Source organism: Gallinula chloropus (assembly GCF_964237585.1).
Source record: "Gallinula chloropus genome assembly, chromosome: 6".
NCBI classification, from domain to species: Eukaryota; Metazoa; Chordata; class Aves; order Gruiformes; family Rallidae; genus Gallinula; species Gallinula chloropus.
The window spans coordinates 20,523,010-20,544,718 of NC_140091.1; the positions used below are offsets into that span (position 1 = coordinate 20,523,010).

Below are 21,709 nucleotides of genomic sequence, written 5' to 3' on the forward strand. Positions count from 1 at the left end.
TCGCCTCCCTCTTTCCTTCTTCCTTCCCCTCTTATGCTCTCAGCCTCTGACCTGACTGTTGGCAAAATATATGCAGCCATGATGATCATGGATTACTACAAGCAGAGCAAAGCGAAGAAGCAGCGGCAGCAGCTGGAGGAGCAGGTGAAACTCCGCTTGGGGTGGGGGTGGGCAGAAGAGGGCACTTCAGAGCACCCTGGCTGCTTCCTACCACATCCTGACCAGCCGTGCAGCCAGCTGCGCGGGATGCAGCTGAGGGATGAGGATGGCGGTTCCGCTTGGGCTTTGGTGACTGTAAGGCACACACAAACGTGCGTCCTCAGCACCCCCCGCGGCGATCGCGAGCACGCTGTCACCTCCCCAGTGTGGTAGTGAAGGGCTGGATTGTTCATCTCCGTTTGCCACGGGCTCAGCTGCTGCCTTTCCTCGACACAGAAAAACGCCCCAATGTTCCAGCGCATGGAGCCATCCTCCCTGCCGCAGGAAATCATCTCCAACGCCAAGGCTCTGCCTTACCTCCAGCAGGACACCCTCTCGGGCCTGTGAGTATTGATTGCCCCGGCAGGAAGGGAGGTATTCCTGGTGCTTTGATGTTCCTGCCACCCTTGTTTGGTTCTGTGGGGCTGGCACTGGGGGATGCACGGAGGGTTTAAGAGCTGCTGAGCACAGGGGGAAACCCAGTCCGGGTGAAAAATCCCCCAGCACAAAGCTTTTGCAGGATCCCAGGTAGCTGGTGTGTGTCAGCATCAATGACAGCAGCAGGGGTGGACAATGGGGATGGCAAGGTGTCTACATGGATAGTCTTCTTGCAGGGCCATGCCTACACTAGTGCAGGCTCTCTAAGGAGGGGTCCAGGATGGGTCTGAACCTTGGGAGAGTTGAGCGACAGGTTCCTGGGTGGGTGCATGGTTGGTGATAGGTCCCAGCACCCTGGCTGCTGGGAATGAGGTGGTAGGAGTGGCTGGCACTACACTTGGGATGTCCCCACTGCTGCCGTGAGACCCAAGATACTAGTGTCCTCTCCTGCCTGGGCACCACTTCAGCTCTCCAAAGATGATGTTTGTCCTGGGGGGTCTTGACAGCCAGTGGAGGGGCAAGCACAGCGGCTCCCCAGCTCTGAGCCATGGGAGAGGCGATGCCCAGCAATGGCAGCACCTGGCTTGTGACCTTCCTGAAGCGGGACTGTCTTTGCAGGAGCAGCCGAAGCGGGTTCCCCTCGCTGAGCCCGCTCTCACCCCAGGAGATCTTCCAGCTGGCATGCATGGATCCGGCCCATGGGCAGTTCCAGGAGCACCAGTCTCTGGTAAAGTCAGGCACTGCCCTGTGGGCACTCGCCAGCAGTCCCAGTGAGGATGCTGGTGGGCACAGGGAGGTGTGGGGCTGTTGGTGAAATGCTGCTCCTAGGGCAGCGAGCACAGCAGAGGGGTGGCAGCTGCTGGGTCACGTGTGGATCTGAAGCAGGGGACCGATGTCCCTGGGTGTCCCTTAGCTGTGGCACGGGCCCCCCACGTCCCCTTACTGAGGACACAGCCATCCCTGGCCGGCAGGGCCAGGCAGTGCTTTTGGGGCGAGAGCTGTGGCCAGGATCCAATGTCCCGTGGTAAAATATCCTTCTCTTCACAGGCTGCTCTTTCCCCCCCACCCCAAGCGCTCATGTCAGTGGGTTTCCCCGTGCTGAGTGATGGTACCTGATGTTTTCGGATTTGTGTTCATTTTGTTGTCAGTGCTGGTGTCCCTGGTCCCAAACTGAGCTGTCAGACTGTCTCCAACGGGACACACACACACACACGTGCCGGCCGGCAGCAGCGGTGTCTGTCTGTCTGTGTGTGTGTATATATATACATATCTATATACACCTCCCACCGTGTCTCTGTGCGTGCATTTGTGCACCACCACCCCGATGCCTGTCGGATGCGGTGTCGTGCCACTGTGCATCTCCAGCACCAGTCCGTGTCCCCAGGGTCTGCGTGAGCTGTGTACCGCACAGGTGGGCGTCCCCTGCCCTGGCCATCCCCACCACACCACCGCCCTGCTGGCGGGGAGGTTGCAGATGAGACTCCTCCCGTCCCCATAAAGTCACCTTCTAACAGATCTCCAAGGTCACTCCCTGCCCATCTCCTTGACGCCATGTCCTGTAGAGAAAAGTCCCCCTAAATTGGGAATTAACCAGAGCGTGGAGGTGCCATGAATGGCACGTGGTCTTCTGATGGGGACATGGCCAGAAAGCCATTAAAGCAGGGTCAGAGGGAAGATTCTGTACGTTTGGGTTAGAGCAGGGTCAGCAAGAAGATCTGCTACATTTGGGCCCTCCTGGCTAAAGGAGGAGTTAAAGCTCAGGGTGTCAGGGTGTCAGCAGGTCTGGGCCGGGTTTTCACCATCACAGAAGAGGTGCGAGATGCATTGGCCCTCAGGCGAGCCTGCTGCACCACATCTGGGCTCACCTGCAGCAAGATTGTTTCCCAGGAGCCACAGGATGGATGATATGTTTCGGACTCCCTTTTTAGCCCTGCTTAAAATCTGGCCCCCTGGTTGAGTGAGCAGGGGTGTTCCCCCTGAAAAGGGGGCAAAGGAAGCTGCCCTGCTCCAACCCCATCCCAAGAGCTTGGCTGTGTGTTTGTTTCCAGGAGCCAGAGGTTAGGGAGTTTCAAAGAGTGCAGCCCTCTAACCGTGGCAGCTACCTTCCCGTGGACACTCAGGACCACGCTGTCTCTGGGAGGGCCTCCTCCATGCCTCGTCTCACTGTGGATCCCCAGGTAAAACCAAGCAAAGCCCCCATGGGTGCCGGGTCCAAGCAAAACCTACCAGGTAACACTGGGGCTTCTCTCTGTGCTGAGCAAGTCCTGTGAGCCCAGCAGCTTCCCTGGTGTCCTGGCATCGGGGCATCACCCCTGTCTTTGGGGTGCTGCATGAGTAGGATCACTTCTGTCCTCCTGCACGGGAGACACTGCGGGCAGAGAGCAGCCAGGGGAATCGATCTTGCGGCTCATATGGGAGGGACATGCTGAAGCAGGGCCACACAGGGAGGTTTCAGGGGTCCCTTCATAGTGGGACCATCCCTCCTTCTCTCCAGCCCTGGGTGCTGGCTGAGGTTTGATGTCAGGTCCCAGCCTGGCTATCAGATGGGTCTCCCAAGTGATGAAATACCTTTTCCTTCCTTTCTCATGCACACACTTGTCCGTCTGTCCAGGGGGAACCCAGGCCACATCTCACCTCCTTGTTTGTCTGCCTGGTTTCTCTGTTGTTCTGTCCTGTACTCAGCCTCCACCAAGACACAGGCGCTTTCATGGGGTATGGTTGTGCTGTGAAGTCGCTGGGTCTGCTTTCTCACCCAGGTTGTGGTGCGAGGACCAGGTCCTAGTGTCAGTGCTGGTGTGACACACGGTGGCACTTCTGGGGTGGGGAGGGGGGCGGTGTGAAGAGGAAGGGAGGCTTTACTGAGTGTTTGGCAGCGGGGAAGATGATTGGAAGGAGGGGATGGGAGCAAGGAAAGGTACAGTGTGAGGAGAAGAGATGAGGAGAATGGCCCGAGGCTGCAGAGGCAAAAAGCTGTTGGAATAAAGCGTAGGAAGATAGAGCAGGAGGTGATGTTTGCCACAAAATGTGTGAGAACGTGAGCTGGAAGGAGGGGAGAAGGTAGAAAGGGAGACAGAAAGAAAAGGTGAGGGAAGATAAAACAATGGCATGAGCAGGGAGAGAGGGAATGAGGGAAGGGGGTGTGGTAATAAAGGAGGACTGGGGAGGGGTCTGGAAAGGGGGGCAGCAGCTGGGAACATGAACACGGAGCGTGGGGCACTGGAGGATCCCCTCTCTGTCAAGGGTTTCTTCTTCAGCATCATTTTGCTCCCCTTGACCCTGTCTTCGAGGCGAGGAGGGATGCTGAGACAGGGCAGTGGTCTGGTACCCTCTTGTGCCAACGCCTGGGGCAAGATGCTGCTGCGCTTCCCCCGACATGCAGTGCAGTGGCTTGAGTCCCCACATGCGGTGCCTTGGCTTGAGTCAGGATCACAAGCTTTGCTCAGGGGTGTGGATCCCAGCCAGCAGGGAGGGGAAGGGGAGCACAGAGCATGAAGGCTAAACCCTGCCTTTCCACCCCTGGTTTGTGCAGAAATCATACTTGGGTGGGGTGGGGGGGGGGCTGTGCTCCAGCTGCTATCCACCCCCCACCCCTCCCCCCCAACCGAATCTCCCCATGCCTGAGGCTGGTGTGCCAGTGATAATGAGTAAATGAACTAGTAATTGCATGACCACCACCTCCCCACCCACCCCTCACCAGCTACTAACCCCCTCCCCGGGTTGCTTGCAGGTGGTGACAGACACCAGCTCGATGCGGCGATCATTTTCCACCATCCGGGACAAGCGGACCAACAGCTCCTGGCTGGATGAGTTCTCCATGGAACGCAGCAGTGACAACACCTACAAGTCCCGCCGGCGCAGCTACCACTCCTCGCTCCAGCTCTCTGCCCGGCGCCTCAACGCCGACTCGGGTGAGCGAGGGCAGGTGGCCCCATCCCCATAAAAAACCCCTCAAATGCCAAAAAACCCCCCTCCAAAACCCTGGCTGAGCATCCCCCTGCTGTTCCCTACTCCTGGTGGAGAGGATGGCGGGCGCTGATGGGGATGTCCTGCAGGCCACCGGTCCGATGGGCACCGCTCAGGTGGCAGGGAGCGGGGAAGATCCAAAGAGCGCAAGCACTTGCTGTCCCCGGACATCTCCCGCTGCAACTCAGAGGAGAGGAGTCCACAGGCACATGACGAGTCGCCGGAGCGGCGACGTGAGTCCCGGTCACCCAGCGAGGGCAGGTCACAGACCCCCAACAGGCAGGTGGGTGACACAAACTCCCCCTCCTAAGCACCAGGGGAAGCATATGAGAAAGCTCCTTGCCATGAATCATGAAGATAAGCCCTGAGTCCCAGAGCTCTGCGCATTCTTTCCTCCCTACGGTGGCATCTCTGTCACCCATGAGCTGAGCAGGTTGGGGGGCTGTTCAGGCACCCTGCAGAGCCTTTGGGGAGAGGGCTGGATCTCCATGCTGACCTTCTCACGGCCACGGCATCTGGTACATGAGCCTGGAGATGCCAGAGCTTGAGGTTGCTTGAAGCCCAGAGAGATAGAGACCAGCAGCTGGTGAGCCATCATCTCTTCCCACTGAGAGGCTGTGGGTGACCACAGGGCTCTTGCTGACCACCTGAAAAGCTTTCTGCTTTTTGCCCCCCAAGAGCAGCCACATCCTTGTTCCCAGTGCAGACCTCAATGCAGTGATGGCTGGGCAAAAATACAGCAGGGCCTTGTCAGGAAGGGAGGATGCTCCCACCTCGGCTGGGGGCGGCGGTGGGGGTTTGAAAGGAAAGTGGGTGCAGGGTGCTGCCTGTTGCCCCTGTACCCAGCAGCGTGTCTCGCTGCATTGCAGGGAACGGGCTCCCTGAGCGAAAGCTCCATCCCCTCCATCTCGGACACCAGCACCCCCCGGCGAGGCCGCCGCCAGCTCCCGCCAGTGCCCCCCAAGCCGCGCCCCCTCCTTTCCTACGCCTCCATGCTGCGGCACGCCGGAGACGCCTCGCCGCCCCCCGACGAGAGCGAGGGAGGGTCCCCGCTCCTCTCCTCCACCTTGGATCCCAACACCGCCGGCCTGACCGAGTCTTCCAGCTCCCCGGCGGGGAAGCAGAGCCGACAGTCCACCCCACAGCGCTACATCTCGGAGCCCTACCTGGCCCTGCATGACGACTCACACGCCTCAGACTGCGGTGAGGAGGAGACGCTCACCTTCGAGGCGGCCGTCGCCACCAGCCTCGGCCGCTCCAACACCATCGGCTCAGCCCCGCCGCTGCGGCACAGCTGGCAAATGCCCAACGGGCACTACCGGCGGCGGAGGCGAGGGGCAGGGCAGGGAGTGATGTGTGGGGCCAGCATCGACGTGCTCAGCGACACCGAGGAAGATGACAAGTGCTAGAAGCTGCACCCCCCCTGCCCCCACTCCCAGCCCCCATCTCAGCATCCCCCTCCACGCCCCCTCCAACCGCCCCTCACCCCAACCCCGTGCCCCGCCGCCACCCTGCCCCTCTCCAATGCATGCTCTTTGCCACGCCTGGGAATGAAAACAAAACCAAAACCAAATGCAGGGAGAAAGGAGAAAACCGAACAGAACAGAGGTGAAGGAAAGGAAAAGAAAGGAAAAAGAAAGAAAAAAGTCTTTGTGCAAAAAAAAAATTAAAATCTGTCGACTTTCCTTTCCTACTATCACTTTTTTTTTCTGCACAGAGAAGCATTTGATGGGTGGCGGAGCGGCCCGGCCGGGCATGTGTGCTGGGGGGTGATTGAGAGCCCCCCAGCCACAACCCCGCTCCCTGCCTGGAGCAGGACCCCTGGGAAGGCTCATCCCGATGGTTTTCCACTCCCTGAGGCTGAAGAGCCCCAGCAAAGGGGGGTACCAGTGGCCCCCTTTCCTCTGTCGCTTGGGCTCCTGCTGCTGTGGCTTTCAATTTCCCTCCCGGAGGGTGTCATCCAGCCCTGAAAAGGGCCGAGGTGTGGTGGCGGGGGGCCGAAGTGTGATGGTGGGGGGCCGAGAGGTTAGGAGGAACCAGGCAGATTGGAGCAGCTCTGTCTGCCAGGGGTGGAGGAAACAGTGGGGGTACATGAAACTGAAGCAGACTGGTTTGTACTGGGGCAGACAGGAGCAGAGTGGGGGGCTCAGTGCTGCCAAATGTATCCTGCCTCCTACCAACATATATTTATTTATATACGGAGAACTCTAGGTGTGCCTCTGTGTGTATATATGGTATGTGTGTGTATATATATTTATATGCTGTATATATAAAGATATACACATACATGGATTTGTTTTAGTCATCTGACAATGCTGGGGGAGCCCCTTGGGGGTTTTACTGCCTATACCCCATTTGTCAGGGGCAGGATCAAGCCTTCCCTTCCAGGGAGGAGGGCTCCTGCATGCCCCATCACTGTAGCAGAGTGTTGGGAAGGCAAGGCTGGGTCCCCTCGCCCTGTTCCAGATGTTTCCAGCGGTGGGAATTGTGGTTTCTCCATTAGAGGTGGCTGCGGAAGGAGTTTTTGGGGAGCTCAGCCGCCGGCTGTGCTGTGCGATGCCTGGAACAAAGCTGGGCTGTCCCTGGTGGTATGGCTTGCTTGGTGCCAGCAGTCTGTGGGGGTGATGGCAAACCTCTCAGAGGCCTCTCTGCTGTGTTTTCCCAGGAAAAGAAGATTCCCACATCTGCAGGGGACAGAAGATGTGCGTGCGTGATGGCACTGTAAGATTTCCCCCCTCCCCTCTTTCCTCCCAGCAGAGGAGCCTGGCTTCAGCACCTCCCTGCCTCAGTTTCCCCTGAAGCTATGGGTCCTGCCTGCTCGTGGGGCCTGAACCTCCCAGTTTGGAGGGGGGGCTACCATAGGGGTGGCTGGGCTTGCGAACCTCATGGCCCCAACGTTGGGCACAGGTGGGTGTCCAAGAGCTGGCGGGGGTCTTTGGGAGAGGATGGTGGTCCAGGGGTTAAGCAGGGCTGCTTGTGCCTCCTGGAAACACCAAAACTGCAGTATGGGGCCACCTTCCATTAATTAATAGGGTAATTATGTGCTATCTGCTCTAACGATCCCTGCATATGCTTAGCTGCAGGTGCAATGCTTTATCTGCCAAGCCGGGAAGATTTTGGTGGCCTTGTGATAGGTGGCTCACCCTGGTTGATCATTGGTATGTTCCTGCAGTGAGTTGTGTCCGTCCTCAGTCCAAGCGTGGTCCTAGGAAGCTGGAGGGTGCTGTGTCTTTGGAGCCTCAGGGCAGGGCTTGTACTGCGGTCTGGTCAGTGTGGTTGGACCAGGTGTGGCCATGTGCATGGAGATGGGGTGTGGTCTTCAGCCCGCTGGGCTGGGGGAGGGGGTGCAGCCCTTGTCCTGCCCTTCCTTCTGCCTGTGGCTTTGCTCTGCTGTGGGTTGTTGTGGCCCAGGTCCTTGGGGCTGGCCTCCAGTCCCTCCGCTGGCTGAGCAGCAGATCTGGCCAGGCTTTGCTTTGGGCCTGGGTGACCCGTGTCTTCTCTGGACTGGAAGATGCTGTGGGCACAAACTGCCCGGCTCCTGCATGTGCAGATCTGACCCTTACCCTGTCCCCTCTGCAAGCTCCCCACAGGAGCTCTGCTTTGCCAGAGGCAAATCCCGCCGGCTCCAGAGCTGCCCGGTCACAGACCGAACCCCTCTTCCCCTGGTCATGCTGCCCTCTGCGTGCCCAAGGAGCAGATTCTGCCCATCATCAGGCCAAAACTGCCTCGGTCAGTGTGTGCCAGCGCGTGGCACCTCTCCTGCTCCCGCTCACCCCATGCTTTCTGAACAGACCCTTCCAGCTGCCAAAGCATCCAAAAATACCCCAGGAAGCCCTCTGCATTGCTCTGGCTCAGGTCCCGCATCCCTCATCTCGGTGCTTAGGGGCAAGCTGTGCCCCCCACGCAGCTGTGGGGACGGTCCCTAATGCTGGCCGGTGGCTCAGGCATCTCCTCTCTGTTCCTGGGCATCGCTTCTTCCAGCCACCCATGAGTGGTTCAGGGCTTCAACCTGCACCCACTGGAGTGTGCCAGAGTTGGGGGGAGCCAGGTCTGACAGGCAGTGTGGGGGCCAGGGCCAGGGATGTGGTGATGCCAGGGGGGAGGGGCTGGGGGAGGCGATGCTGTACACGCTCTAAATATAGGTGCTGGCATCGTCTACTTCTAAATGCAGAAAGGTGTCTGACAATACACCGGGCTCTGAGTAACAGCCCAGCGGGCGGGGTGGGGGGAGAGGGGGCGGCTTTTTGTGTCTGTGCCTGTTGGGTGGGAGGGAGGGATGCTCTCGAGGAGAGGGCATGGGGAGGGTGAGGCACATTTCATGCAGATGTCAAGCTCTGGGCATTTTTCTTTCCTTGGTCCCATTGGCAAGCGGTGTGCGGCGATGCTCTGCAGTGGGGGTACGGGCTGGGGCAGAGCCCCTCACGGGGGGCACCAGCATGCGGCAGCGGCGTCCGTACCCTGAGCTTTTTGGCATGTGAGACCTTGTTTTACTGACATACAGAAACTGTGTGGCAAACCAGAGCCCCTGTTTTCCCCAAAATCACCCTGCTCTTGCGGCGGGAGGGCAGGAAGGGACCCATGGGGACAAGGTGGCACCTCCGAAGCACGTCTTTGAAACCAAAAACAACCCCCTCACGGGAGGACCACAGAAAAGAGGATGCCGAGGGGGGAAGGCAAAAGAGCCCTGAGGCACCGTGCAGCCTGCGCCTCGCTTTTCAAGGCGCCGGACTCACTTTGTTGCTGTGCTGCTCTCGTCCCTGGCTCTGTGGACATCTCCTTTGCCTCCCAGACACCAGGGATCTGCCACCGTGTTTGCCGTCGGTGGCTGCTGGCTGTGACTGACCATGGGAGGGAGGATGAGAAAGCTGCAGGGGGGGGAACATGTTTCAACATCTGCCTCCATGGGATAAGCGCCTGCCCAGACAGGACTTCACTGGTAGCATGTAACTGGTTCCCAGTTTGATGCTGGGACTGGGCTCGAAGCCTTGCAAAGCTCCTGGGGGTACCGTGGAGGGGTGTGCAGGGAGATGAGGCAACCCCGGAGCATGGAGCCCCGTGGTCACCTCAGGGCTGGTTGTCCCAGCCCCATCCTCCCATCCCCCCAGGAGGCTTCAGAGGGTAGAGACCCCCCTCCCCAGCGTGGGGCTGGTGGCTCCTGGGGGTGGGAGATGCTCTGCCTTCATCCCCCAGGCGCTGGGGCGGGATGTTGTAACAACCATGCTCATTCAGACCCTCGCGGGGAACGGAACCGACTGACGGCAATGTACAACTTCAATGTTTTTTGTCAAAAGGAAATTAAAAATAAAACCTTGTTGTAAAGAACCGCCGCAGACCCCGTCTCATTGGCCCCCTCCCCACGCTGTGGGGACCCTGGGTGAGGTGCTGCACCCCTGTAAAAGGTTCCCATGGCAGGGAGGGGGGTGACACACATGTGGGATGGGGTGTTGGGTGCAGGAGCCAAACCTGACGGTGCTGTCCTGGCACCCCTGTGGTCCCCAGGCAGGGTGGGGGGCTGCAAGGGAGAGAGGTGGGGAGCACATTTGGGAAGGGGTGTCACCCGGGGGGGCTGTGGCTAATGCCTGGCTGCCTCCAAACATGTTGTCTGGGGGGCATCAGGGGTCTGGGGCCATTTGGGTCGGTTGGGGAAGGTGGTCAGGAGCCTGAGGAGCTATTAACAGTGGCACCACAGCAAACTGGGGGTGGGGGAAGCTGGAAGCATCACGGTGACGTCATACAGTTGGAGAAATGCAAGGGAACAGTAGCCTGTAAACCCAGGGCTTGGGAAACCTGCTGGGGCCTGGGGGCTTTGGGGAAGGGGGGTGGGTTCAAACACCCTGTGATCACCCCTCCATGCCTGTGGTCCCCGCTCTGTGCCTGCGCCCTGGAGATGCCAAGTGAGGTCAGATGCTGCTGCCGGATCCAAGGCTCATGGGTGAGTTACGAGCCCGGCGGTGCAAGTCAGGCCTCGTGTTTCTCTTTCCACAGAGGTGTTTAGGGTACACAAGGTTCTCTGGCAGTCGGAGGTGGGTTGGCGGCCTGTGGCAGCCCACAGGCTCAGCATGGGTGACGGGGATGTTCTATGGCTTCTCAACACATCTCTTCTTTCTCTGGTGACGGGAGGACATGGTGCCAAGAAGAGCTCTAGGAAGGATGAAGGTGGTTACTCGGGACCAGTTTGAGCTGAGATTTCCCCTGTGTGCCTCCCACCTCTGCCATCCCTCCGTGTGGTGCCACCCAGGATCAAGCCCAAACCGCAAGCCGTGGCTTTACATTGCCCTTGCTTTGCACATCTTTCCCTTTATTTCCCAAGCAGAGTCAGGTTTGGCTTTCAATTCTTTGGCTCATGAAGTGCTAAAAAAAAAAACCCCAAAATCATTATGTTTTGGGCGGGAAGAATACAGTTTGATGGGGATATCACCGTGGAGATGGCTCAGCTTTGAGGGAGATGGATGGAGTGACAGCTAGGTGCTGGAGGGCAAAGCCTGGTGTTTTTCAGGCTGGGAAGCACATTCCCATTTTTTTATAGCCAAAAAAGTGATCAGCATCTCTGCCCGTGGGTCAGCTCTGGAGGGCAGCGATGCCTTCTTCATGGCTGAGGGTTTTGCGCGGGCGCTGGAAACAGTTGAAGGGGGGGAGGACCTTCTCCTCTTTGGGCCAGAAGTCCTGTGTTAATGGGGTGAGTGTTTTTGGAGTGAGGGCCAATGGGATTCTAGGGAGAATGAGAAGGATTGTGGCCAGCAGGTCACAGGAGGTGATACTCCTCCTCTGCTCTGTCCTGGTCAGGCCCCCATCTGGAGTGTTGTGTCCAGTTCTGGGCTCCCTGGTATAAAAAAGCCAGGGATCTCCTGGAGAGAGTCCAGCAGAGGCTAGGAAGGTGATTAAAGGCTTGGAGCATCTCCCCTGTGAGGAAAGGCTGAGTGACCTGGGGCTGTTCAGCCTGGAGAAAAGAAGCCTGAGAGGGGATCTGATCAGTGTTTATCAATGGCTGAAGGGTGGGACACAGGGGGACATGGCCAGCCTCTTCTCAGTGTCTGTGGGGACAGGACAAGGGGCAATAGCCTCGAGTTGGAGCACAGGAAGTTCTGCACCAATATGTGGCAGAACTTCTTCCTGGTGAGGGTGATGGAGCCCTGGGACAGGCTGCTCGGGGGGTGTGGAGTCTCCATCTCTGGAGATATTGCAACCCCGTCTGGGTGCCTCCCTGTGTGACCTGTCCCTGCTTTGGCAGGGGGGTTGGAGTCAACGGTCTCTGGAGCCCCCTTCCAAGCACTCTGGTTCTTTGATTCTGTGAGTGTATTGAGCACTAACTGCCCCAAAGACTTTGAAAGCGGGATCCAGCGTGCAGGTCTGTGATGGGCACCCCATGCAGCGCTGCCAGGGGGGCTGCTGGCAGGATGAGTGATGGATCTAGCTAGCTGAGTCCTTAACCTTCTCTGCTGCCCTCACCCCAGATCCCATAGCATACCTGGGGGGCAAGGAGGGGGGGAGGGTGGGGCGAATGTTACCCAGAGCAAAGCAGGGAAGGCAGAGCTTCACCATAGCAAGGAGAAACTGGTGTCACGAAACGGGGAGCCTTGGCTGTTGGAGAGCCGGCGCTCTACCTGGCAGGCGTCAGGGCTAAAAAAAGCCCCTTGACAAATGGAACAGAAAGGTTAAAATTATCTGTACATCATCTGAATAACAATGGCAACGCAGATTGTACCTGCTTATAATAGCTCCGGGAGACAGGGGATAAATCGGGAACAAAAGTACCCCAGAAACAGGCGCTGCCGGCGTGCCCACAGCTGGGGCTGTGCTCCTCAGCACCGGGGCTTGGGGAGCCGGGGGGGGGACGGGGACACCCAAAGCACCAAAACCAACCTGATGGGCTCCCAGGATATGGGACCATTCCCTGCCCGTGGTACTGGCATTGCAGTGAGCGCTGTGCCCAGCTTGTCTTGCACCCAGGAATCCAGGGGACACACAGAGACCTTTTTCTGGGGCTGCTGCAAACCACCACCCCGTAACCCAGCTTCTCTTCCCAGGAAAAGGCTCTTCCTGGGAAAAAGGCCTTGTCTGATTAGAGTTTTCTTCTCCCTGTCCTGCCCTGCTTTCCTCCTGTGAGCAAAACGAAGGCACAGGGCTCCAGGCACATCCATAATGGCTCTTCCTCAAAGGCTTCCTGGATTGTTTCTAAACCGGGATGCCAGGGATTGTGTGGCCGTGAGGGGCTGTGAGGGAAGCTTGGCTCCAGTCCCGGGGCGCTCCAACACCCCCTTCGGTCAAATGCCTAGTGATGACCACGCTCGCTGCTCCACCAAAAGACAGGGAAACTTGGATGCAAGGAGCTGGAGCCAAACCCAAGCTCCTGGGGGAGGAAGGGGCAAGGCAGGAGCACCGGGGAAACTCGAGACAATGGGATCTCGCGTCTTCATTTCACCAGGCGCAGCGAGGTGTTCAAAATCTGTAGGGACAGGGCTGAGCGGGCAGGGGTTTGCTCCCTCTGAGGATACAGCTGCTTGGAGGGGAGATGCTGGGGGTGGTTCTCACACCCCCTACACCCTCCACACCCCCTCCCCCCTTTCCCTTTCATTCCTCCACCGGTACTTACAAGCCTGCTCTCCCGGTGCCAAGGATGTGCGTGGGCTCTGAAGTGGGGCTGATGCTTACTCATGCTGGGAGCCACGTGGCGTTTGCTGGCTTGCAGGCTGGCAGTGCCGACGGTTCCCCGGGCGAGCATCCCCCTCACGGGAGAGCATCCCCCCTCCTCCCCCCCCCCCCCATCCTCCCCGCCACAAGCAAGCAGATGCAATCGCTGCTCCTTTCCAGCACCAGCATCCCCAGGGATACGGGATGCTCTCGCAAGGGTTGTCCTCCCCGTTGGGTTCGAACAGCCTGGCCTGGTTTAAACCCCTCTATTTTTAATTTTTTTTTTTAATTCTAATGATTTATTTATATCTCTTGACCATAATTTCCCTTGCCCAGGGATGTGGTGCTGCACATCTGCATGGGCTGCGTCTGCACCACCCCACATGAGCAGGTGAAACACCGTGAGCTGCCCTGGAAACTGGCCCCTATGAGGGCATGGAAGCACCAGCTGACAAATGCTGTCTGCCAGGAGCTTTTTGGGAGCTGCTTCACAGTACCTTTGGCGTTACAAGTGACAGGGAGTGAGGGGCTGAGCAGGGCTGGTCTCACCCCTGCATCTCTCATGGGCTTCTCTTGCCTTGGTACCCCCCACCCCATGCATTTGCCTTTGCTATTCCTCTGCAGATAATTAAAAACCCCCAAACTACTAACACAATTCTGCCTCCTAAATGAATGCAAAAGTGTTAATTGCTCTCCTTCCCCAGCTGGCATCTTCCTCTCACTGAAGCGGGGCTCTTGAGGGGCCAGGCACCCCTAGCAAGGGGCAGCTGGGGGCTGGATGCCCAGCAGCAGCTTCCTGCAGCCAGAATCTCTTCATGCTCTCACCTCGTAGCCATCGCAGGGCTGGGATGTCTCCACTGCCACCCAGGACATGAGGGAGCTGCTGGAAGTACCGGAGTGTGGATGTGATGCACCAGCAGACTTCAGCAGAGGTACCAATGTCACTTGGGGTACAAGGGAGAGGGGATGAGGGTGAAGAACAAGCAGTTAATTGCTAAAGCCCAGCCTAAGTGAAGCTGTCTCTCCCCTCCCACATGCCCTCCCCTGGGCCCCAGTCAGTCAATTTGTGGAGCAATCTGCCACAGATGATGTGATTTTCAGATTGGCTTTCACAGAGCTGCATCGCAGCCGTGGTGAATGATGCACGGGGCTTCCCCCCCCCCAAAAGGAGATGAGCAGAAGAAAGGGCTGTTTGTCCCATTGGAGTTTAATCCCGTGGTATCTGGGCAAACACGCGGGCTTCGGGCCACAGCATCACAGCTTTGGGTCCTCTGGGCAAAGCAGGGAAAGTGTAGGACCACTGGCCATAGCCCCAGCTCCCACCTGCCCCATCCCTTGGCCTCTGCAGAGTTGATAGGGGCTTGCAGACAGCCTTGTTTCATTGCTAGCTTACTTCAAGGTGGGGGGGGGGGAATAGTACAATCAAGTTTTTTTTTAGGTTTTTCTCACTGATCAAAGGGTGGGCTTTACTTACACAGGCACAAATTTTTAAGGACCTGTCCCAGCTTGAGCTCCTGTTCCTCTGGCATGTGATACTGCAGCATGTCAGCAAGTCTCACCTCCTTTAGCAGCTAGGAACTCGTCAGGAAAGCAGCAGGAGCTGTGCGAAGGAGCTGTGAATTAGCAAAGCCTCCCCTGCCCCTTGGCAAAGCCTTGTCTTACACCTCCCAGCAGGAATAGCTACAGCTGCCTTCCACAGCCGAGTGGGGAGAGCAGTGGGACAGGCCAGGAATCCTTGCATCCTTTCCAGGACACACGGCCTTGGGTCACTGCCACCAGCCCAAGGCTAATCACACCTGGGATGAGGGGCTTTGCTGCTCCGTGTCCCCAGCTGCGTGGCATCCCGTAGTGACTGTCCCACTGCAAGGACAAGCATCCTCGCTCTCGGTGATCGCTGAGGGGTGGGAGATGCAGGTTAGCAGGGAAGGAAAGCTGCTGTGACCAGTGTTGGTTGGCAAAAACCCCTGCTTCACCTGGGAAGCACCCATCCGGCGCTGAGCGGAGCCAGCTTGCTCTTCTGTGCCTGGACCATCTCCGCAGCACCAGCAGGGATGGAGGCCCACGGCTGACAGCGAAACGGGCAGATGGGGGATTATCAGTCACATGTGCTGCTGCTCTACTCCTCTTTTTTTTTTTCCCCAGTGTTAACTCCTTGAGCGTTGTTTTCAGCCCGCGCCAGCGATTTGATGCTCCACACAACCAGTGGCTTCCTGCTGTCTTCCAGAAACTGGTGGGTGTTTGAACATACCCGGCGGGATGTTTCTGAGCAAGGCTGGCCTTCCTCCGCATCCCACCCTAGGAGCGTTCTGGCAGGAAAGCCTCCCTGGGTGCTGGAGAGCCCAAGCAGCTCACAGGGAAAGGCTGCTGCAGCTGCTTTGCCCACTCCCACCCCGGTTTACGCTGTCCCAGATGCGGCCCACCACCATCTGGGTGAGACAACAAAAGGAGGCTGAGCTGCCTAATTTCCTTTGCTAACTTCTCCCCCCTCCTGCATCCCTCTCCTCTCTCCAGTGTCTAGTGATCCTCGCTCTGGGAAGAGCTGTAGAGATACGCTCCAGTGACAGGAGCTAACGGCCTGGAAGCCATCTCAACCCCAGCTTGCGCTACATCTCCTTCTCCTCTGTGGCTCCTTCTCCTCCTCGGTGCGTGCCCCTGAGCATCCCCCACTCGAGGAAACAGGCTGAGGGAGGCGGCTGGCCGGTAGCTGGGCTCAGCTGCTGGCTCTCGGTGTGGCACATTGATTCATGGGTCGGTCCCTTGGTCCCTGCTCCTTGGGCCTCAGCAGGAACTGCTGCTCGCTGCCTGAACGCTTTGATCTTGCTTCTTCGAGTTCTCCCCCACCCCCATGGAAGCCCCTCTTTGCTCTGTGGGTGAGGGTTACCTGGTGAGGCATTGGGAGGTGTTGAGCAAGGTGTTGTGCTTTCTGGGGCTGACCTGCAGTCCCCCATTGCTGCTGGGGCTCTAACCTATCCCTTGGGCCAATCGCTGCATCCAGGGAGAAAGGTTAAGGCATATTTTTGGACACAAATCACTACGGCTCCAGTGAATTAACTCTGGGATGTTATTACAGGCCATGAGAACAGGTCAGGTTTCAGCCTGGGAAGGAAGTGGGTAAGTGATGATCTGTGATCATTTACTGCCTGAAATCAGGCCAAGAAAAAAAAAAACCCCAACCTCCTGTCCATCCTCTGGTCCTTCCCTTGGTTTATGGTTCGGGAGGGGTGGGGGGGCGCAGTGTTGTGGGCAAAGGGTCCCATCAACAGGCTGGTGGGAGAAGTTCCAACAGTGCTGGGAGGGAGCCTGACTTCAGGGAACAAAAACTTGTATTAGCTGTGAAAGTAAAGGTCAGGAGGTCAGGACAGACCTCCCAGGCTGAATTCCACATCCACAAGCAGAGCAAGTTGTTGGTGTTGCCAGCACTGGCATAAGGAGACATGTCGCAGACGGAGAACGCTGCATTCTCTGTTCCTGACAAACGCCTCTTAGCATAGCTTGAATATAAAGCAGGGGCTTAGGCAGGGGAGCTTATTTAGTGTCTGCATTTTTCCGTAAATTTGTGTTTCTCTGTAGTTCACAAGACCCTGCTGGTGTCCAAGCCGAAGCCAGGGCTCCCACGTGTATGGCAGCAACGTGGGGTCAAGCCCCATTGCTTGCAGGCTGGGTCCTGCAGAAGGGGAAGGCAGCCACGGTGTCCTGGCATCCTCACTGCATGGATGCAGGCAGGCACGGAGCACGGCACCGATATTCCTACCAGGTACCCAGACTGGATAGGCCTGGGCCTTGTCCCAATCCCATAAAAAGGGGAGGAGGGTGAGCTGCTTTTTGCCAGAGTCACCAAGGGGGGGGGACCCTCCTCGACATCCTCCTCCAGCCCAGCTCAGTCCCCACTACCCCTTCTCCTCAAGCAGCACCTTTCTTCTCGTTTCTCCCCATTTGCTTTAGCAGCACCCCCCTCCCCACCACCCCACCCCTCCCTTCCCCCCGCACACACACCCGAGAGAAGGATTTACTCTGAACAAGGTTGTTCCCTGGCAGCATCCACCACCCTGACATGGTCCTGGCAGTTGGAGAAGTGGGACAGACAATGGCTGGACTAAGGGTACACCTGAGAGGTGAGTGGTAAAACTATGGATAGATTTGTTTCAAGGTGCAGCTAGAATTTGATCTGGTGCCTATCCCTGAGGCATGTGGGGACATACATGAAACTGCACTTTGGTCACAATAATCCCAGGCAGTGCTACAGGCTTGGGGCAGAGTGGCTGGAGAGCTCCCAGAGGAGGACCTGGGGGTGTCAGTGGACAGCTGGCTGAACATGACCCAACAGTGTGTCCCAGTGGCCAAGAAGGCCAACGGCATCCTGTCTTGTATCAGGAATGGTGTGACCAGCAGGAGTAGGGAAGTGATTATCCCGTTATATTCGGTACTGGGGAGGTTGCACCGCGAGTGCTGTGTCCAGTTTTGGGCCCCTGACTACAAGGAAGGATATTGAGATGCTGGAGCGAGTTCAGAGAAGGGCAACCAGGCTGGTGAAGGGTCTGGAGCACAAGTCCTGTGAGGAGCAGCTGAGGGAGTTGGGGCTTTTTGGTCTTTTGGATGCTTAGGGGAGACCTCATTGCTCTCTGCAGTTAACTGCAAGGCAGCTGCATGTCAGGGTTCAGTTTCTTCTCTCGGGTGCCAAGTGATGGGACAAGAGGGAATGGCTTGAAATTGCCCCAGGGGAGATTTAGGTCAGATACCAGGAAGAATTTCTGTACTGAAAGGGCTGTCAGGCACTGGGACAGGCTGCCCAGGGAGGTGGTGGGGGCACCATCCCTGGAGGGATTTAAAAGGTGTGTGGATGTTGTGCTTGAGGACACAGCCTAGAGATGGGACAGGCAGGGTTAGGCTGTGCTTGGACTCAGTAATCTTGAAGGTCTCTTCCAACCCAAAAGATTCTATGAAACATGGCTCCACTCAGAGCCTGGGAATAGTGGCATCTCCCCATAACAGCCGAGTGTTAACTTGCATTTCTAGGCCTCTGGCAGCAGCCTGGGTCCTGTGGCGCACTCCGCAGCGGCTGCACTAAATGGCTACAAGTTTCCATAGCGGTGGCCTGCTGGGGGGCAATCTGGGCAGTTGGCAGGCCCCAGAGCTGACCTGGTGCTAACACAGCAGTGCTGATTGCACGCCGTGGCTTGGGGAGCTGGGGGATGGACCAGCTGGAGGGAGTTTTTGGCAGGTTTTTGGCCTGTTAGTCCAAACCTTGGCCTGGCTGGACTTCCTTGGCGTGGCTGGTTGAATAGGCTGTGACGTGATTGAATGGTTGGTGGGTGTAGAAGGGAAGAGAGGGTGAAATCAAAAGGAAGGGGAGAGGGGAGCAGGGCTGGAGGTCACCGGTGCTGACTCCACCCTAAGAAACACAGTCCCCAGGAGCGTGAGCATCCACACTCTGTCATACGGCTGCGATGCTCATGTGGTCACAGTGGCGGGTGTCTCAAAGTGCTGTCACCTTCACACTGAAAGTGCTCTCAGTGTGTGTCCCCCCATGCTGCCGAGAAGCCCTGGGCTCCCTGCTGCCGTGTGCTGCAGTAACAGCCTGATGCTCAGCAGCGATGGGGCTCCTGGGGGTGCTGCCATCTGGACACCCAGGAGGAGACAGCCCATGCTCCCCCAAAACGCGTCAGCCCAGGGTGGGAGAAACAAATCCTATTCTATGGAGGTGCGAACAGCTTCATCGGCAGGAAGATGGTGACTTTACTAGGGGTGGTTTATCAACTCTGAGCACCCCAGCTCCAACTCCAAGCATGAGTTACCAGGCGATGCGAGGTCTCAGCAGTGGAGAGGGCCTTTGGTGAGGGCAGCAGCTTGCAGGCAGCTCGCTGCACAGGCAGCAGTTGCCTGCCCGTTGCAGATGGAGGCCTGGCTGGCACAGGGCTGGCTGCCTGCAGACTGTGAAGTGGTTGGCTGCCCGTGCCTCGTGTTGGCTGGTGTGATGCCCCCCGGGCTGAGGATGGCTGCAGGTGATTTTGACAATATCTAAAAATCTATCTGGAGATGATTACAGTCATCACAGTGACTTCTCCATCACATGGAAGTTTGTGCAGCTTTCCTGGCCAACAAAAGAGGCTGCACAGCAATGGCTTTGCAGCCAAAAATGATGATTCAAGGTGCTCTGCGAGGCTCCAGCAGCTCCATGAGCTCACCCAAAGGGGGCTTCATAGAGCAGCAGAGCAAGGATCGCCCGGAAAAAGGAGTTCTGGCATTTTCCAAGCTTTCCAGGAGCAGTGGCAGCCACGGGTGTCTCATAGCAGCCTCTCTCAGCAGTGATCTTCCAGCACTGAGTTGGGAAGAGGAGCTCTCCCAGCTGAACCGCAGTGTGTGCCTGACATCCTGCTCATCCAGGCATGAGTCTTGCTGGGCTTTGGTCACTTCAACTGAACCATTCAAGCGAAAGCAATCTCCATGGGTTTGGGGTGTTTTTTTTAAATGAAACTTGCTGCTTCTTCCCTTCGGTCTCCTGCACTTCCAGCTGTCCTCACACGCCCGCTAAGCACTAGGACTGTCACAGATGGGTGATCCAGACTCGTGACTCTTGTCCCCCCAGAGTCCCGGCTGCTGTCTGGAGGACCAAGCAGCCCGAGGTCCTGGTCTCCACAGATGCCATGGGGGCCATGCGTGGGCATCAAAAGCCTGCAAAGAATGCATGGAGCAGCTTGTTCTCATCCTCTCTGCAGCGACGCTCTGTCGCTCTGCAGGTATCTGTTGCCGTGTGTCTCCTCGGGCACTGATCCTGCAGACCCAGCCAAGGCTGGATGAATTTCTTTCCTCCTTTTTTACCCGGAGGCTACGCAGAGGCAGCTGCCGAAGCCTTGCCAGGGGAAAGTATCTCTTGTTTCACAGGAATGCAGAAGCCAGATGATTCCTCAATGTGCCCAGCTAAGATAATGCCGAATAATCTCGTTTGCATTTTAATTTCCCAGCCCAGTGGGGAAAAGCTGATACGCCACTGTTCTCCTCTGCCGTGGGCTGCAGCGTAGCACTCGCTGCAGTTGGGCTTGCCCTGGCTGCCGCTCTGTCTGCCAAGAGCAGCAGGGTCAAAGTGACATCAAGAGCTCCAGGGATAGCTCCCAGGGTGTTTGGGAGAGTGCTGGTGCTGCAGCAGAGAAGGTTGGTTGGAAGGTGTGGCAGTACACTTGGCTTCTCTTCTTGGGGGATGGATATGAGCGGCAGCCACCTCCTGCCCGCTCCCCGGCAAGGCTTCCCTGCGCTGGTTGTTTTTCCCAGCTGCTGGAGCTGAGTCATTGCTGTTCTTCAAGGAGAAAGGATCGTTTGCCCCCCAAACAGTATCTCTCTCCCTGCATGGCAAAGCCCAGGTCCCTCTCAAGACTGCTGTGATCTATCTGCTCGTTGTGAATCTGTGAGTTTCTTTAGCTGAGGAGTTTGTCTCCCATTCACACATCCCTGCTCCATACAAATGGCCACTTGTCTCCGGGGATGTACTGTTGGGAGGTGACGTTACACCTTCCTTCATGGATCAGCCCTGTGCGTGGGTAGGTGTGTGTGAGTGTGTGTGAGACCGCTCTGCGCAGCTGAGTGTGGCAATAAAACCCATCTTTGGTTCTCCATCAGAGGAGGAGCTGCTCCTTAAGGCCCAGAGTCATCCCATGGGCTCCCAAAAGTTCTGGTGGTGTGCAGGGGAAGGATCTCCACTTTCAGAGGAGAGGATGTGCAGATGAAAGCAGTGTCCGGCTGTAACTCCATCCTGGTAAGAGCACGCCTCTCCCCTGACCCAGGCAGCCCAGCCTCACTAGCTGGGTGCCAGCGTGTCCCAGCCCGCTGCCATCGTCCTGGCAATGCTTCCGGGGTTTGTTTGCCAATGTACCACAGTCTAAGAAAGTCTGATGTATTTAACTCCTTGCTCGTGGCCCTTATGTACCTCACCAAACGTGTGGGACCAGCATATGTCCACCACTCTCCCTGGCTCCTTCTTCTGGTGTAGGGTCCTGCAAGCCTGTTCCTTCCCACGTCTTTATTCCTCCATCTTGCCTTTCTGCCTTGCAATTCTTTCCTTAACTTGGGAAAGCTGTGGAAATAATCAAGTGTTTGCAAGAATTTTCTACAGAGCCCGTTTGGTTTCCTCAGAGAGCTGATTAGAGGCGAACAGGAGAGGATCTAATTGCATCTGTGCTTTCATCTCCTCCTGAGGCATCGCGATTTGCCAGGAGAACAAGAAAAACCCTGGATTCTGCAGGGTGAAGGAAACTTCTCTAATCTCCCTCGTTCAGTGGAAGCAGCAGCTCTTGCAGGGCTAGTGACACAGAGTCGTACTGGGGTGAATTTGGCCCTGTGACAGGCACATGAGAAGCGATGGGCAAAGGCTCTTGTCAGCAGGCACCCTGCAAAGTGAGCGCTGGGCAGAGGCAGCCACCAGTGCCTGGGGCTGTGCTGTCCTGTCCCATGCGGAATGGGGAACGCGGCTGGTGAATCACAGGCTGAGTGCTGCCCCGTGCCGGTAGGGATGCAGGAAGGTTTCTCCCAGCAGCTGATGTGATACCGCAGCGGT

At 57.3% G+C, this 21,709-nt stretch overlaps 1 protein-coding gene across 1 annotated transcript in view; it reads left to right on the plus strand.

Annotated features, from left to right (window-relative positions):
• The window catches only part of CACNA1E (calcium voltage-gated channel subunit alpha1 E), a 94,015-nt gene extending 88,009 nt beyond the window's left edge, over positions 1 to 6,006 (plus strand). The window contains exons 42-48 of the mRNA XM_084265976.1: positions 44 to 144; positions 436 to 542; positions 1,195 to 1,303; positions 2,625 to 2,753; positions 4,304 to 4,484; positions 4,629 to 4,822; positions 5,409 to 6,006. Coding sequence (XP_084122102.1) covers positions 44 to 144; positions 436 to 542; positions 1,195 to 1,303; positions 2,625 to 2,753; positions 4,304 to 4,484; positions 4,629 to 4,822; positions 5,409 to 5,948 — 1,361 coding nt within the window. The 3' untranslated portion in view covers positions 5,949 to 6,006. The remainder of the gene's footprint in view (positions 1 to 43; positions 145 to 435; positions 543 to 1,194; positions 1,304 to 2,624; positions 2,754 to 4,303; positions 4,485 to 4,628; positions 4,823 to 5,408) is intronic.
• Positions 6,007 to 21,709: the final 15,703 nt, after the last annotated feature.